Source organism: Pimephales promelas, chromosome 9, assembly GCF_988280905.1.
Source record: "Pimephales promelas chromosome 9, fPimPro1.hap1.1, whole genome shotgun sequence".
In the NCBI taxonomy this organism is placed as follows: Eukaryota; Metazoa; Chordata; class Actinopteri; order Cypriniformes; family Leuciscidae; genus Pimephales; species Pimephales promelas.
This window is the reverse complement of record NC_142777.1, coordinates 3,759,138-3,777,318: the sequence shown is the minus strand read 5'-3', so window position 1 is coordinate 3,777,318 and position 18,181 is coordinate 3,759,138. Positions and strand designations below refer to the sequence as shown.

The 18,181-nt window shown below is 38.4% G+C and overlaps 1 protein-coding gene across 5 annotated transcripts in view; it reads left to right on the top strand.

Moving 5' to 3' along the window:
* Window positions 1–18,181, top strand: part of thoc2 (THO complex 2) — a 173,314-nt gene that overhangs the window by 27,682 nt on the left and 127,451 nt on the right. For all 5 annotated transcript variants that reach the window (XM_039694123.2, XM_039694122.2, XM_089134684.1 and 2 more), the window contains exon 8: window positions 2,963–3,123. In XM_039694123.2, the coding sequence (XP_039550057.2) occupies window positions 2,963–3,123 (161 nt within the window). The remainder of the gene's footprint in view (window positions 1–2,962; window positions 3,124–18,181) is intronic.

The following is an 18,181-nucleotide window of genomic DNA, read 5'->3' as shown; positions in this document are numbered from 1 at the left end:
ATAAAAATCGACAAAAAGGGATTTGTATAATAAATACACCCAAATACTTTAGAAATGAAAAGTATGTCACCTTGTTTTATTTTTATTTTATTTGGTAAATTATTTATTTGGTAAACTATTTTTATATCAAAATATATTTAACAAAAAACACTCGAACTTTTAGATGAACTTCCCACAACAGATTGATATTAAATACAACTCATAGGTGCATTTCAACTTTAAATAATTTTTCAATCTCATGCATTGCTTTACTTCATCAATCAGTTTATTATATAATTATAATAGATATAATATAATTATAATATTTTTTTACCACATGTGCTTATTATAGGCTACTGCGTTTTTAACGGAGAAGGGTATTCCTGCACAACCGGACTCTGCACACACTGTTGTTTTAACGGGCTTGTTTTTGTTATATTCTTTTTGTTATATCTGGCAACCCGTCAGTTCAGAAGTGACAAGAAGGAGAGCAGCAATATGAAAACCAAACCGCAGCTACTGTTAGTGTTGACTAAGTAGTTTAAATTACAACTTAGTGCGTCGAACACCGCGCGCTCCCTCTCAGTGGTTGTGCACGCGCGCGTCTTTTACATCAACAAAATGCGGTCGATTAATTTGAGAGTGACGTTGAATCAAAGGAAGATTTTATCAACTGGTCCAGTAGGCAATTGTTTGGAGTTAAAAATATATATATAACTCGCGCTGCATATTTAGTAATTTTGCCTCAGAAACAATACATTCGTTTTAACAAGCAGGATGTTCATTCATGCTGAATGCGATTTTCATGTTTAAAACGTAACTATACATAAGAGAAGGAAAGATGCGGATAACTATACATTATTTAAGGTTATTTCTCGTAATGATATTGATATATAGCCTATGAAATGTTGTTATCAAGTAACTTCATGCTTTCCCTGTTGCGAACGTGCACTCCTCTAAACTGTAGCCTGGGTGCTGCTGCTCTGCTCAAGTCGACGGCTGCCTTTCCCCCCCGAAGATATCACGTTAACAACAATCCTTTAGAAAATGTAATTACTTTGTGGATCCTCTTGATCTGCTTTCTCCATGTTTCTTTGACAAATCTCAGCATCAGTGTCAAGCGCGCTGCACGGGAGTTAACCACGCCCCCTTATTTGCATTTCGCGGTATACACGGAATAAAAAAATCTGTTACGACTGACGTTTTCTATCGCGGTAACGATATATATCGCCATATCGCCCAGCCCTATGATGTAGGATAACCGAAACCCTGTGGGTCCTGGATATTTGTGTTTTTTTTCTGATCCTTGTGACATTTTCATGGCTAAAGTCTGATTACACTGTATTCAGCACAAACTCTGCCACAGTAATATGTCAGCAGCATGTATGTAAAAGTTTTTAGTTTTGAGATAATGACGTTTATGTGTGGTTTGTGAAAAAACATCGTCACTGAAATAAAGTCATAAAACCCATACTAATTATTTCTTCACAAGACTTGAAAGTTATATCACGTGGCCTGGAATATTTGCTTCAAAACTATGTGAAAATCATCCGAGTACTCATTCAGATAAGACAATGTTTTGATATAAAATTTGTAAGACATGTTTTGTGTAAGAAAGCTTTATGTGGGGAGGCTTGACCCCCCGATTAATATTGAGTGTTTCACACCTGAGAAAGACAAAGACCGTCCCATAATGCCCCTATTAGGTGATATCATTATGAGGAGGCTTGCACAAAGAATGAGAGACTTAAAAGAATGGCTTTTTTTTCTTTACAACACAACATAATCCAAAGATATACAACAAATGACAAAACAGCACATTAGTAAACACACTGATCTAAAGGCAGAGACTTGAACAGTCCTAAAGCATAGTAGGCTACATACCTGCCATCTCCAAGGTGTTTGATTGTTCACTTTACCATGTTCATGTACAGACACTCATGTGAATGTTGAAGTCAGCAGGACTTACAAAAATATAAACTATAAGAAAATATAAACGTTTTTGTTCGTTTATATTTTCAAGTCCACAGCGCGAGCGGAGGACATTTACTGAAGCGATCGAGCCGCTCCAAACTATGAAACATTATTCTTACCATATTATACATGTCTACGTGTGAGTAGATATCTACAAACACAGCTTTTAACTGTAAACACAAGTCTAAACATTATAATACCACCATGAATAAACACTCATACGAGCTTACTGTTATAGCATGCTGTGTTTAATTATCGAACATAAAACCATTCTCGTGTCGTACATGTATACATTTAGCATTAGTCTTCATGTTTTCACTCTAATCACATTTCATAACATACATTTTAGTCTGGCACCAGTTTAACTAGTAGCTACAATGTAGTTTATGCAACAATAACATGCTACCATTAGTGTAATACCTTAAAAATCATTCACATAATCAAATCGTGTTCTTCAAATTCTTCTGAGGTAAATCCAAGGTAAACAACAGTCTTCAAACGCGACGAAAAGCAGAGCAGTGCTGAAGTCGCTGATTCTTTGTTTTGAGGTGATGAGGGCGGTATCAGGTCTGCGTTCCTCCACGTGGGTCATTTGCATATGAACAGCTCATACGTGTGTGGGCGTGGTCACATTAGCGCTAATCAGCTCGGGCTGGAGAAACTGAATTTCATACGAATTACTTAAACAGAGAATATTGAAAGAATATTAAACTGGTTGGCATCGGTATTGGCAGATGTTGCAGTATCTGCATTGGACAAAGTGTTATTGACCCGTCACTAATAAATACACATGTAGTGTGAACCGTTAGGGTAGACGACAGCTGAAACTCTGACTCTTGCCCCGGGTCACTGGGCCGTCTCTGTTGAGCCCTGATAATGACTGGGACTGCAGCCCAGAACTGTAGATTTGATCCGTTGAGTGAGCTGTCATAATTACAGCTGTTGTGTGTGTGTGTGTGTGTCATAACTGTCATTGAGATCATGAGGTGACGCTGTGTTGTGTCCTCAGGATGCTTCAACCTGGACCCGAACCGAGTGCTGGACATCATCTTAGAGGTGTACGAGTGTCGCTCGGACCACGATGAGTTCTTCATCCCCCTGATCAAGTCCTACATGTGTGAGCACCAGACCCTCTGCCACATGCTCGGCTTCAAGTTCAAGTTCCACCAGGTAGAGTCCGACACCAACGCAAACCCACACATTTATCTTGCATTACAATTAAATACACAGTAGTGTTCATTTCGGTAACCAAAAGGACCTTTTTCCATGACTAGGATGAGACGATGACAAGACTACACCAAGGTCATTAAACGATAACTGACTATATTAACATGCTATATTATGTTGATAATCTCTCGACTATATTTGCGATTGTTGAAGCTGAATAAATGCAATACAATACACAATTTGTGAAAATACAGTCTTTATGCTGTAATTGGGAAATATTGGAGTTACTATTATGAATTTCATGTTTTTTTTTTTCATTAAACGATAACTGACTATATTAACGGGCCAGTTGTTCAAAACTTTTAATCTGGATCAAAATGAGCCGGATTTGGAAATCCCATTTTTTCCTATCCAGGATCAGGTAATCCGGCTTACTTTTATGCTGGTTTTTCAAAGCAACATTGGACTGGATCACCCTGATCCAGATACACAGTTTTCAAGATTACCAAATCCGGATTACCAGTGCTCTAAATGGGACAACATATCACAATGTGTGCTACCAGCTATGTAAAGAACAGGTAGAAGAGCCAACATGGGGTCACTGTAAGTGTTTCTTATTTGAGGCAAAACACAAATGGGGACAAGATCATTTTTATTAGGGCCCAAGCCCTGAAAGGGCGAAGGCCCTATTGTTTTCCTTAGGATTATTCTTTTCTATTATTATTAGGGCCCAAGCCCTGAAAGGGCGAAGGCCCTATTGTTTTCCTAAGGATTATTTTTCTTTACTATTATTATTATAATTATTATTATTTTACTACCTTTTGGGCACTTTTGGGGCCCTTAACGTGCTCGAAAACTCTTGAAACTTTGCACACGGGTCAAAACCCGCGGCCATCAGAGCCGGGCTGAAGCTGGTACCCGGGCGTGGCAGGGCGGCTCGTCAGCGCCCCCTGGAACGGGGTCCGAACACTTGGTCCATAACTCAAACACGCTTGTATGTAATAATATGAAACTCGGTACACATGTTGATCTCATCGTTTCATCTATACCTCGCGCTCTTACTTTTTACCCCAGCCCAACAGGAAGTCGGCTATTGAGGTTTGTTTGTAAAACGATCGCAATGGAATGTCAAATACTCCTCCTAGAGCTTTGATCCAAATTCGACGAAACTCGGTCAGCGTGAAGTCAAGACATTGAGGATGAAAGTTTGCGAGGGGATTTTTTATATCTCGAACGGTTTGTCCGTGGCGAGGAAACGAAATCATGGCGAGAAACGTGAAACAGGAAGTGTGTTATAACTTCAGCATACATTAACTGATCTTGATGAAACTTCAGCAGTGTGTTCGCTGTAAGAGGACGATCACATGGATGTGACTATTGTGAGTCAAAGTTATAGCGCCACCAACTGGCAGCAGGAAGTGTGTCACTTTCAAAATGCTTAGATATCACCCTTTTATTTTTACCCGATTTGCTTCAAACTTCATATGTATAATGGAAACATACGGCAGATGAAGACCTGTGAATGGATTCTTGATATCTTTGAAACTGTTGCCGTGGCGACGCATCAAACTTTACCCTTCTTTTAGGATGCTTTTAGGATGCTTTTGAGACCCTTAGCATGCTTCAAATTGCATGAAACTCGACAGACACATCACATTTATTAGCCAGTAGACATGTGCAAAGTTGCAGAAACGGGCGTGGTGAGGGCTCAGTAGCGCCACCTTTTGACAAAAGTGGGGTGGTTAGTTTTAACTAGAGTTACAAAAATTGGTATGTATATTGTACTCCTCGAGCCGGACAACTTTCTAATTGACACTTATTAGCTAGGACCCACGGAAAGTCAGATATTTTTGTTTGAATATGGCCACTTTGAGCCTACATGTCTCTGTGTCTCTGTGTCTTTGGCTGGCTGGCTGGCTGGCTGTCTGTGTGTGTGTGCAGGGGGAGGGGGCTTAACCATTTCACTGCTGTGTGTATGACCTGCATAAAGAAAATACATTTCTCAAGCCTGGTATTTTTTAAATAAGTTTTTATTTTTATTTTTTATAAGTAAAGGCATATAACTAGTTTAATTGTAGTGAATTGACAATAGTTTTATATAATTAGTTTATTAATCAGATTAACTTGGTCAATAAACTTGGTCTGAAAATTTGGTCCATAAATCAAACACACTTGCATGTAATAATATGAAACTTGGTACACATATAGATCTCATCGTTTCATATATAGCCTACTTCACACTCTTACTTTTTACCCCAGCCCAACAGGAAGTTGGCTATTTAGGGTTGTGTTTAAAACACATGCAATGGAATTTAAATTATTGCTCCTAGAGCACTGAACCAAATTCGACGAAACTCGATCAGCGTGAAGTCAAGACATTAAGGATGAAAAAGTGCCACGTGATTTTTGATATCTCGAACGGTTTGGCCGTGGCGAGGAAACGAAATTATGGCGAGAAACATGAAACAGGATGTCTGTTATAACTTCAGCATACATTAACTGATCTTGATGAAACTTCAGCAGTGTTTTCGCTGTAAGAGACCGATCACATGGATGTGACTATTGTGAGTCAAAGTTATAGCGCCACCAACTGGCAGCAGGAAGTGTGTCACTTTCAAAATGCTTTGAAATCACTCTCTTATTTTTAACCGATTTGCTTCAAACTTCATCTGTATAATGTAAATACACGGCAGATGTAGACCTGTGAATGAATTTTTGATATCTATGATACTGTTGCTGTGGCAACGAAACAAACTTTAACATTCTTTTTTGATGCTTTTGGGACTCTTAGCATGCTTGAAATTGCTTGAAACTCAACAGATACATCACATTTATTAGCCAGTAGACATGTGCAACTATGGCAAAAGATTAAAGTAATGTCAAAAAAGTAAACACTAAAAGCCTCATATCTTCTAATAATGTAATTATACATCATTTGTTTCTAAATTAAATTATACAAATATTATAACGTCCCCAATTTTTCCCTTTTTTCATTTAAGAATTATGTTTACGTTCAAAAACAGCCAGAATTGTTGTAAAATTCAGAAAAAAAAAAATCTGAGTCATACGTAGTGCTATACTGCCCTCTTGTGTTCAATATCAGGTAGGCCTATTGTGTATATTCCCACCGGTTAATCAACGTGTGACTCTGCTGGGACTTGGGAGCTTTTAAATCGCTTACTTAAAACCGAAAGTCGAAATACGGATGTCCGCACAAGACATTAATGGTGTGGAGTAGAGCGAGCATTTTAAATAAATTCCTATTAAGTAGGATTGAACTAAACAGAATGAATGTTCACTTTGTTCTGCTGGTTCCTCGCTGGTGGATCATATGATTACTTTGTCATAATCTATGACAAAAATGCTATTATAAACCATATTAATAATAGATAATACACATTGCTCTTATTTTTGAAAAATACATTCATGAAAAACAAGATAACAAAAATCATAAAAAAATATAACCATGGCTGCTATAAATGTTTGAAATGCATAGGACAGATGTTTAATGACGCAGCAACATATAATTGAAAGGCAATTAATAATCTGTCATTACGTCACTGCATTATGATATTACGGCTCCAATACGGTGCAGCACAAAGCACTTATGTGCATCCCGAGCGGAGAATGATGTGCTTGAAGCCACATGAAGTTACAGCGCAGTGAGTCCGTATTGAAAAGCTCAAAGCACAAAGGAAATACATATTTATGAACAGTGTATTATACATTATCTATCTATGCAATAGTTTATTGAGCCTTTTCTTTTAAAGGTTTTAAATTTCAGTTACTGTGTGCGTGAAGAACAATTATAGTGCTCTGACTCTAGTGTTGTGATCTAACCGACAGCGTCCGACACCCAGTAGAAAGTAACACGGTTAAGTTACAGCAATAAAGTCCAGCAAGAAAAAGTTTCTTCATTCGAAAATATAGACCTTTAGACCTTTATCTTAAAGATCCAGTATAATAGGATTAACATTCAATCATCTTGAAGATCGTTTCATCATTGACTGTAACCGAATGTGACGTGCTGTTTGAATGCTGAATGGAGAATGACTGACAGGCGCAGAGAGGGAAAAGTTTGTGTTCTTGAATTTAATGACTTAAATATTAATTTCTATATCACATAATAGCTTCAGAACACTAATAATACAGTACACAAAAACTTTATGGTACTTTAGAAAGTTTTTGTGCCTTTGTGCCTAACATAGAATAGTATATATGCACAATATAGAATTTGAATCAGCCTCATCAAAGATGGCAGTGTCAGAGCCGATACCGATCCTGACTATCTAATCGGCGCACTTCTTTTCAACAGTCAAATTGAAATTAAAATTGAAATTGCTTGAAACTCAACAGATACATCACATTTATTAGCCAGTAGACATGTGCAAAGTTTCAGAAATGGGCATAGTGCAAGGACTAAATAGCGCCACCTTTTGACAAAAGTGGGGTTGTTAGTTTTATCTACAGTTACAAAAATCGCTATATACATTGTACTCCTCAAGCCGGACAACTTTCTAATACATAGTCATTAGCTCGGACCAAGAGGAAGTCAGATATTTTGGTTTGAATATGGTGAGCCTCTCTCTGAGCCTACGTCCCTGTATGGCAAGCCCTTTTAACATTTAAAAGCTAAGTTTGCCTGTCCGGAATTAACATTGTAGATATCAACAACGTCTTTCTGTCTATTCGTAATTACATTTTGGATAGTTTGTATTATCATTTAAGATATCTGTAACATAATTGTGACTAGTCGAAATGACAGAGTATGGCAAGCCGTTTTAACATTTAATCATAAAAGGGCCAAAGCCTTCGGCACCGCCACCCGGGTGCATTTAGGTAACTAAAGGAACCGGGATTGCGGTGCCACCGGCTTGGGCCCGCCATCGCTGCTCGCAGCTATATTTAGGGCCCAAGCCCTGAAAGGGCGAAGGCCCTATTGTTTTCCTAAGGATTATTTTTCTTTACTATTATTATTATAATTATTATTATTTTACTACCTTTTGGGCACTTTTGGGGCCCTTAACGTGCTCGAAAACTCTTGAAACTTTGCACACGGGTCAGAACCAGCGGCCATCAGAGCCGGGCTGAAGCTGGTACCCGGGCGTGGCAGGGCGGCTCGTCAGCGCCCCCTGGAACGGGGTCCGAACACTTGGTCCATAACTCAAACACGCTTGTATGTAATAATATGAAACTCGGTACACATGTTGATCTCATCGTTTCATCTATACCTCGCGCTCTTACTTTTTACCCCAGCCCAACAGGAAGTCGGCTATTGAGGTTTGTTTGTAAAACGATCGCAATGGAATGTCAAATACTCCTCCTAGAGCTTTGATCCAAATTCGACGAAACTCGGTCAGCATGAAGTCAAGACATTGAGGATGAAAGTTTGCGAGGGGATTTTTTATATCTCGAACGGTTTGTCCGTGGCGGGGAAACGAAATCATGGCGAGAAACGTGAAACAGGAAGTGTGTTATAACTTCAGCATACATTAACTGATCTTGATGAAACTTCAGCAGTGTGTTCGCTGTAAGAGGACGATCACATGGATGTGACTATTGTGAGTCAAAGTTATAGCGCCACCAACTGGCAGCAGGAAGTGTGTCACTTTCAAAATGCTTAGATATCACCCTTTTATTTTTACCCGATTTGCTTCAAACTTCATATGTATAATGGAAACATACGGCAGATGAAGACCTGTGAATGGATTCTTGATATCTTTGAAACTGTTGCCGTGGCGACGCATCAAACTTTACCCTTCTTTTAGGATGCTTTTAGGATGCTTTTGAGACCCTTAGCATGCTTCAAATTGCATGAAACTCGACAGACACATCACATTTATTAGCCAGTAGACATGTGCAAAGTTGCAGAAACGGGCGTGGTGAGGGCTCAGTAGCGCCACCTTTTGACAAAAGTGGGGTGGTTAGTTTTAACTAGAGTTACAAAAATTGGTATGTATATTGTACTCCTCGAGCCGGACAACTTTCTAATTGACACTTATTAGCTAGGACCCACGGAAAGTCAGATATTTTTGTTTGAATATGGCCACTCTGAGCCTACATGTGTCTTTGGCTGGCTGGCTGGCTGGCTGTCTGTGTGTGTGTGCAGGGGGAGGGGGCTTAACCATTTCACTGCTGTGTGTATGACCTGCATAAAGAAAATACATTTCTCAAGCCTGGTATTTTTTAAATAAGTTTTTATTTTTATTTTTTATAAGTAAAGGCATATAACTAGTTTAATTGTAGTGAATTGACAATAGTTTTATATAATTAGTTTATTAATCAGATTAACTTGGTCAATAAACTTGGTCTGAAAATTTGGTCCATAAATCAAACACACTTGCATGTAATAATATGAAACTTGGTACACATATAGATCTCATCGTTTCATATATAGCCTACTTCACACTCTTACTTTTTACCCCAGCCCAACAGGAAGACGGCTATTTAGGGTTGTGTTTAAAACACATGCAATGGAATTTAAATTATTGCTCCTAGAGCACTGAACCAAATTCGACGAAACTCGATCAGCGTGAAGTCAAGACATTAAGGATGAAAAAGTGCCACGGGATTTTTGATATCTCGAACGGTTTGGCCGTGGCGAGGAAACGAAATTATGGCGAGAAACATGAAACAGGATGTCTGTTATAACTTCAGCATACATTAACTGATCTTGATGAAACTTCAGCAGTGTTTTCGCTGTAAGAGACCGATCACATGGATGTGACTATTGTGAGTCAAAGTTATAGCGCCACCAACTGGCAGCAGGAAGTGTGTCACTTTCAAAATGCTTTGAAATCACTCTCTTATTTTTAACCGATTTGCTTCAAACTTCATCTGTATAATGTAAATACACGGCAGATGTAGACCTGTGAATGAATTTTTGATATCTTTGATACTGTTGCCGTGGCAACGAAACAAACTTTAACATTCTTTTTTGATGCTTTTGGGACTCTTAGCATGCTTGAAATTGCTTGAAACTCAACAGATACATCACATTTATTAGCCAGTAGACATGTGCAACTATGGCAAAAGATTAAAGTAATGTCAAAAAAGTAAACACTAAAAGCCTCATATCTTCTAAAAATGTAATTATACATCATTTGTTTCTAAATTAAATTATACAAATATTATAACGTCCCCAATTTTTCCTTTTTTTCATTTAAGAATTATGTTTACGTTCAAAAACAGCCAGAATTGTTGTAAAATTCAGAAAAAAATAATAATCTGAGTCATACGTAGTGCTATACTGCCCTCTTGTGTTCAATATCAGGTAGGCCTATTGTGTATATTCCCACCGGTTAATCAACGTGTGACTCTGCTGGGACTTGGGAGCTTTTAAATCGCTTACTTAAAACCGAAAGTCAAAATACGGATGTCCGCACAAGACATTAATGGTGTGGAGTAGAGCGAGCATTTTAAATAAATTCCTATTAAGTAGGATTGAACTAAACAGAAAGAATGTTCACTCTGTTCTGCTGGTTCCTCGCTGGTGGATCATATGATTACTTTGTCATAATCTATGACAAAAATGCTATTATAAACTATATTAATAATAGATAATACACATTGCTCTTATTTTTAAAAAATACATTCATGAAAAACAAGATAACAAAAATCATAAAAAGATAAAGCCATGGCTGCTATAAATGTTTGAAATGCATAGGACAGATGTTTAATGACGCAGCAACATATAATTGAAAGGCAATTAATAATCTGTCATTACGTCACTGCATTATGATATTACGGCTCTAATACGGTGCAGCACAAAGCACTTATGTGCATCCCGAGCGGAGAATGATGTGCTTGAAGCCACATGAAGTTACAGCGCATTGAGTCCGTATTGAAAAGTTCAAAGCACAAAGGAAATACATATTTATGAACAGTGTATTATACATTATCTATCTATGCAATAGTTTATTGAGCCTTTTCTTTTAAAGGTTTTAAATTTCAGTTACTGTGTGCGTGAAGAACAATTATAGTGCTCTGACTCTAGTGTTGTGATCTAACCGACAGCGTCTGACACCCGGTAGAAAGTAACACGATTAAGTTACAGCAATAAAGTCCAGCAAGAAAAAGTTTCTTCATTCGAAAATATAGACCTTTAGACCTTTATCTTAAAGATCCAGTATAATAGGATTAACATTGAATCATCTTGAAGATCGTTTCATCATTGACTGTAACCGAATGCGACGTGCTGTTTGAATGCTGAATGGAGAATGACTGACAGGCGCAGAGAGGGAAAAGTTTACGTGTTCTTGAATTTAATGACTTAAATATTAATTTCTATATCACATAATAGCTTCAGAACACTTATAATACAGTACACAAAAACTTTATGGTACTTTAGAAAGTTTTTGTGCCTTTGTGCCTTACATAGAATAGTATATGCACAATATGAATCAGCCTCGTCAAAGATGGCAGTGTCAGAGCCGATACCGATCCTGAGTATCTAATCGGCGCACTTCTTTTCAACAGTCAAATTGAAATTGAAATTGCTTGAAACTCAACAGATACATCACATTTATTAGCCAGTAGACGTGCAAAGTTTCAGAAACGGGCATGGTGCAAGGACTAAATAGAGCCACCTTTTGACAAAAGTGGGGTTGTTAGTTTTATCTACAGTTACAAAAATCGGTATATACATTGTACTCCTCAAGCCGGACAACTTTCTATTACATAGTCATTAGCTCGGACCAAGAGGAAGTCAGATATTTTGGTTTGAATATGGTGAGCCTCTCTCTGAGCCTACGTCCCTGTATGGCAAGCCCTTTTAACATTTAAAAGCTAAGTTTGCCTATCCGGAATTAACATTGTAGATATCAACAACGTCTTTCTGTCTAGTCGTAATTACATTTTGGATAGTTTGTATTATCATTTAAGATATCTGTAACATAATTTTGACTAGTCGAAATGACAGAGTATGGCAAGCCGTTTTAACATTTAATCTTGAAAGGGCCAAAGCCTTCGGCACCGCCACCCGGGTGCCTTTAGGTAACTAAAGGAACCGGGGTTGCGGTGCCACCGGCTTGGGCCCGCCATCGCTGCTCGCAGCTATATTTATTATTAGGGCCCAAGCCCTGAAAGGGCGAAGGCCCTATTGTTTTCCTTAGGATTATTATTATTATTATTAGGGCCCAAGCCCTGAAAGGGCGAAGGCCCTATTGTTTTCCTTGGGATTATTTTTCTTCACTATTATTATTATAATAATTATTATTTTACTACCTTTTGGGCACTTTTGGGGCCCTTAACGTGCTCGAAAACTCTTGAAACTTTGCACACGGGTCAGAACCCGCGGCCATCAGAGCCGGGCTGAAGCTGGTACCCGGGCGTGGTAGGGCGGCTCGTCAGCGCCCCCTGGAACGGGGTCCGAACACTTGGTCCATAACTCAAACACGCTTGTATGTAATAATATGAAACTCGGTACACATGTTGATCTCATCGTTTCATCTATACCTCACACTCTTACTTTTTACCCCAGCCCAACAGGAAGTCGGCTATTGAGGTTTGTTTGTAAAACGCTCGCAATGGAATGTCAAATACTCCTCCTAGAGCTTTGATCCAAATTCGACGAAACTCGGTCAGCGTGAAGTCAAGACATTGAGGATGAAAGTTTGCGAGGGGATTTTTTATATCTCGAACGGTTTGTCCTTGGCGAGGAAACGAAATCATGGCGAGAAACGTGAAACAGGAAGTGTGTTATAACTTCAGCATACATTAACTGATCTTGATGAAACTTCAGCAGTGTGTTCGCTGTAAGAGGACGATCACATGGATGTGACTATTGTGAGTCAAAGTTATAGCGCCACCAACTGGCAGCAGGAAGTGTGTCACTTTCAAAATGCTTTGATATCACCCTTTTATTTTTACCCGATTTGCTTCAAACTTCATATGTATAATGTAAACATACGGCAGATGTAGACCTGTGAATGGATTCTTGATATCTTTGAAACTGTTGCCGTGGCGACGCATCAAACTTTACCCTTCTTTTAGGATGCTTTTAGGATGCTTTTGAGACCCTTAGCATGCTTCAAAATGCATGAAACTCGACAGACACATCACATTTATTAGCCAGTAGACATGTGCAAAGTTTCAGAAACGGGCGTGGTGAGGGCTCAGTAGCGCCACCTTTTGACAAAAGTGGGGTTGTTAGTTTTAACTAGAGTTACAAAAATTGGTATGTATATTGTACTCCTCGAGCCGGACAACTTTCTAATTTAAACTTATTAGCTAGGACCCACAGAAAGTCAGATGTGTTTGTTTGAATGTGGTCTTGCTTAATCTGAGCCTACATCTCTGTCTTTGCCTGTCTGTGTGTGTGTGAGTGTGCAGGGGGAGGGGGCTTAACCATTTCACTGCTGTGTGTATGGCCTGCATAAAGAAAATACATTTCTCAAGCCTGGTATTTTTTAAATAAGTTTTTATTTTTATTTTTTATAAGTAAAGACATATAACTAGTTTAATTGTAGTGCATTGACAATAGTTTTATATAATTAGTTTATTAATCAGATTAACTTGGTCAATAAACTTGGTCTGAAAATTTGGTCCATAAATCAAACACACTTGCATGTAATAATATGAAACTTGGTACACATATAGATCTCATCGTTTCATATATAGCCTACTTCACACTCTTACTTTTTACCCCAGCCCAACAGGAAGACGGCTATTTAGGGTTGTGTTTAAAACACATGCAATGGAATTTAAAGCACTAGAGCACTGAACCAAATTCGACAAAACTCGATCAGCGTGAAGTCAAGACATTAAGGATGAAAAGGTGCCAAGGGATTTTTTATATCTCGAACGGTTTGGCCGTGGCGAGGAAACGAAATTATGGCGAGAAACATGAAACAGGATGTGTGTTATAACTTCAGCATACATTAACTGATCTTGATGAAACTTCAGCAGTGTTTTCGCTGTAAGAGACCGATCACATGGATGTGACTATTGTGAGTCAAAATTATAGCGCCACCAACTGGCAGCAGGAAGTGTGTCACTTTCAAAATGCTTTGAAACCACTCTCTTTTTTTAACCGATTTGCTTCAAACTTCATCTGTATAATGTAAATACACGGCAGATGTAGACCTGTGAATGAATTTTTGATATCTTTGATACTGTTGCCGTGGCAACGAATCAAACTTTAACATTCTTTTTTGATGCTTTTGGGACTCTTAGCATGCTTGAAATTGCTTGAAACTCAACAGATACATCACATTTATTAGCCAGTAGACATGTGCAACTATGGCAAAAGATTAAAGTAATGTCAAAAAAGTAAACACTAAAAGCCTCATATCTTCTGAAAATGTAATTATACATCATTTGTTTCTAAATTAAATTATACAAATATTATAACTTCCCCAATTTTTCCTTTTTTTTCATTTAAGAATTATGTTTACGTTCAAAAACAGCCAGAATTGTTGTAAAATTCATAAAAAAATAATAATCTGAGTCATACGTAGTGCTATACTGCCTTCTTGTGTTCAATATCAGGTAGGCCTATTGTGTATATTCCCACCGGTTAATCAACGTGTGACTCCGCTGGGACTTGGGAGCTTTTAAATCGCTTACTTAAAACCGAAAGTCGAAATACGGATGTCCGCACAAGACATTAATGGTGTGGAGTAGAGCGAGCATTTTAAATAAATTCCTATTAAGTAGGATTGAACTAAACAGAAAGAATGTTCACTCTGTTCTGCTGGTTCCTCGCTGGTGGATCATATGATTACTTTGTCATAATCTATGACAAAAATGCTATTATAAACCATATTAATAATAGATAATACACATTGCTCTTATTTTTGAAAAATACATTAATGAAAAACAAGATAACAAAAATCATAAAAAAATATAGCCATGGCTGCTATAAATGTTTGAAATGCATAGGACAGATGTTTAATGACGCAGCAACATATAATTGAAAGGCAATTAATAATCTGTCATTACGTCACTGCATTATGATATTACGGCTCCAATACGGTGCAGCACAAAGCACTTATGTGCATCCCGAGCGGAGAATGATGTGCTTGAAGCCACATGAAGTTACAGCGCAGTGAGTCCGTATTGAAAAGTTCAAAGCACAAAGGAAATACATATTTATGAACAGTGTATTATACATTATCTATCTATGCAATAGTTTATTGAGCCTTTTCTTTTAAAGGTTTTAAATTTCAGTTACTGTGTGCGTGAAGAACAATTATAGTGCTCTGACTCTAGTGTTGTGATCTAACCGACAGCGTCCGACACCCGGTAGAAAGTAACACGGTTAAGTTACAGCAATAAAGTCCAGCAAGAAAAAGTTTCTTCATTCGAAAATATAGACCTTTAGACCTTTATCTTAAAGATCCAGTATAATAGGATTAACATTGAATCATCTTGAAGATCGTTTCATCATTGACTGTAACCGAATGTGACGTGCTGTTTGAATGCTGAATGGAGAATGACTGACAGGCGCAGAGAGGGAAAAGTTTGTGTTCTTGAATTGAATGACTTAAATATTAATTTCTATATCACATAATAGCTTCAGAACACTAATAATACAGTACACAAAAACTTTATGGTACTTTAGAAAGTTTTTGTGCCTTTGTGCCTAACATAGACTAGTATATATGCACAATATAGAATTTGAATCAGCCTCGTCAAAGATGGCAGTGTCAGAGCCGATACCGATCCTGAGTATCTAATCGGCGCACTTCTTTTCAACAGTCAAATTGAAATTGAAATTGAAATTGCTTGAAACTCAACAGATACATCACATTTATTAGCCAGTAGACATGTGCAAAGTTTCAGAAACGGGCATAGTGCAAGGACTAAATAGCGCCACCTTTTGACAAAAGTGGGGTTGTTAGTTTTATCTACAGTTACAAAAATCGCTATATACATTGTACTCCTCAAGCCGGACAACTTTCTAATACATAGTCATTAGCTCGGACCAAGAGGAAGTCAGATATTTTGGTTTGAATATGGTGAGCCTCTCTCTGAGCCTACGTCCCTGTATGGCAAGCCCTTTTAACATTTAAAAGCTAAGTTTGCTTGTCCGGAATTAACATTGTAGATATCAACAACGTCTTTCTGTCTATTCGTAATTACATTTTGGATAGTTTGTATTATCATTTAAGATATCTGTAACATAATTGTAACTAGTCGAAATGACAGAGTATGGCAAGCAGTTTTAATATTTAATCATAAATGGGCCAAAGCCTTTGGCACCGCCACCAGGGTGCATTTAGGTAACTAAAGGAACCGGGGTTGCGGTGCCACCAGCTTGGGCCCGCCATCGCTGCTCGCAGCTATATTTATTATTATTATTATTATTTATACGACTATTCGGGCACTTTTGGGGCCCTTAACATGCTCAAAAACTCTTGAAACTTAGCACACGGGTCAGAACCCGCGGCCATCAGGGCCGGGCTGAAGATGGTACCCGGGCGTGGCAGGGGGGCTAGACAGCGCCCCCTGGAACGGGGTCCGAAAACTTGGTCCATAAATCAAACACGCTTGCATGTAATAATATGAAACTCGGTGCACATATAGATCTCATCGTTCATATATACCTCATACTATTACTTTTTACCCCAGCCCAACAGGAAGTCGGTTATTTAGGGTTGTTCATAAAACACTCGCAATGGAATTTGAAGTACTACTCCTAGAGAATTCAAACTCACGGCACGAAACTCGGTCAGCATGAAGTCAAGGCATTGACGATGAAAGTTTGCGAGGGGATTTTTGATATCTCGAACGGTTTGGCCATGGCGAGGAAACGAAATTATGGCGAGAAACGTGAAACAGGAAGTGTGTTATAACTTCAGCATACATTAACTGATCTTGATGAAACTTCAGCAGTATGTTCGCTGTAAGAGGACGATCACATGGATGTGACTATTGTGAGTCAGAGTTATAGCGCCACCAACTGGCAGCAGGAAGTGTGTCACTTTCAAAATGCTTTGAACTCACCCTTTTATTTTTACCCGATGTGCTTCAAACTTAATCTGTATAATGTAAATACATAGCAGATGAAGACCTGTGAATGGATTCTTGATATCTTTGATACTGTTGCCGTGGCAACGCATCAAACTTTAAAATTCTTTTTTTTTATGATTTTGAGACTCTTAGCGGCTTTTGGGGCCCTTAACGGGTTTGAAAACTCTTGAAACTTTGCACACAGGTCAGATCCCACAGCCATCAGAGCCGGGCTGAAGATGGTACCTGGGTGTGGCAGGGGGGCTAGACAGCGCCCCCTGGAACGGGGTCCGAACACTTGGTCCATAAATCAAACACGCTTGCATGTAATAATAAGAAACTCGGTACACATGTTGATCTCATCGTTTCATCTATACCTCACGCTCTTACTTTTTACCCCAGCCAAACAGGAAGTCGGCTATTGAGGTTTGTTTGTAAAACGCTCGCAATGGAATGTGCAATACTCCTCCTAGAGAATTCAAACACACGGCACGAAACTCGGTCAGCATGAAGTCAAGGCATTGAGGATGAAAGTTTGCGAGGGGATTTTTGATATCTCGAACGGTTTGGCCGTGGCGAGGAAACAAAATTATGGCGAGAAACGTGAAACAGGAAGTGTGTTATAACTTCAGCATACATTAACTGATCTTGATGAAACTTCAGCAGTGTGTTCACTGTAAGAGGCTGATTACATGGATGTGACTATTGTGAGTCAGAGTTATAGCGCCACCAACTGGCAGCAGGAAGTGTGTCACTTTCAAAATGCTTTGATATCACCCTCTTATTTTTAACCGATTTGCTTCAAACTTCATCTGTATAATGTAAAAATACAGCAGATGTAGACCTGTGAATGGATTCTTGATATCTTTGATACTGTTGCTGTGGCAACAAATCAAACTTTAACATTCTTTTTTGATACTTTTGGGACTCTTAGCATGCTTGAAATTGCTTGAAACAGATAGATACAGATAGCTCGACAGATACATCACATTTATTAGCCAGTAGGCATGTGCAACTTTGGCAAAAGATTAAAGTAATGTCAAAAAAGTAAACAGTAAACACTAAAAGCCTCATATCTTCTAAAAATGTAATTATACATCATTTG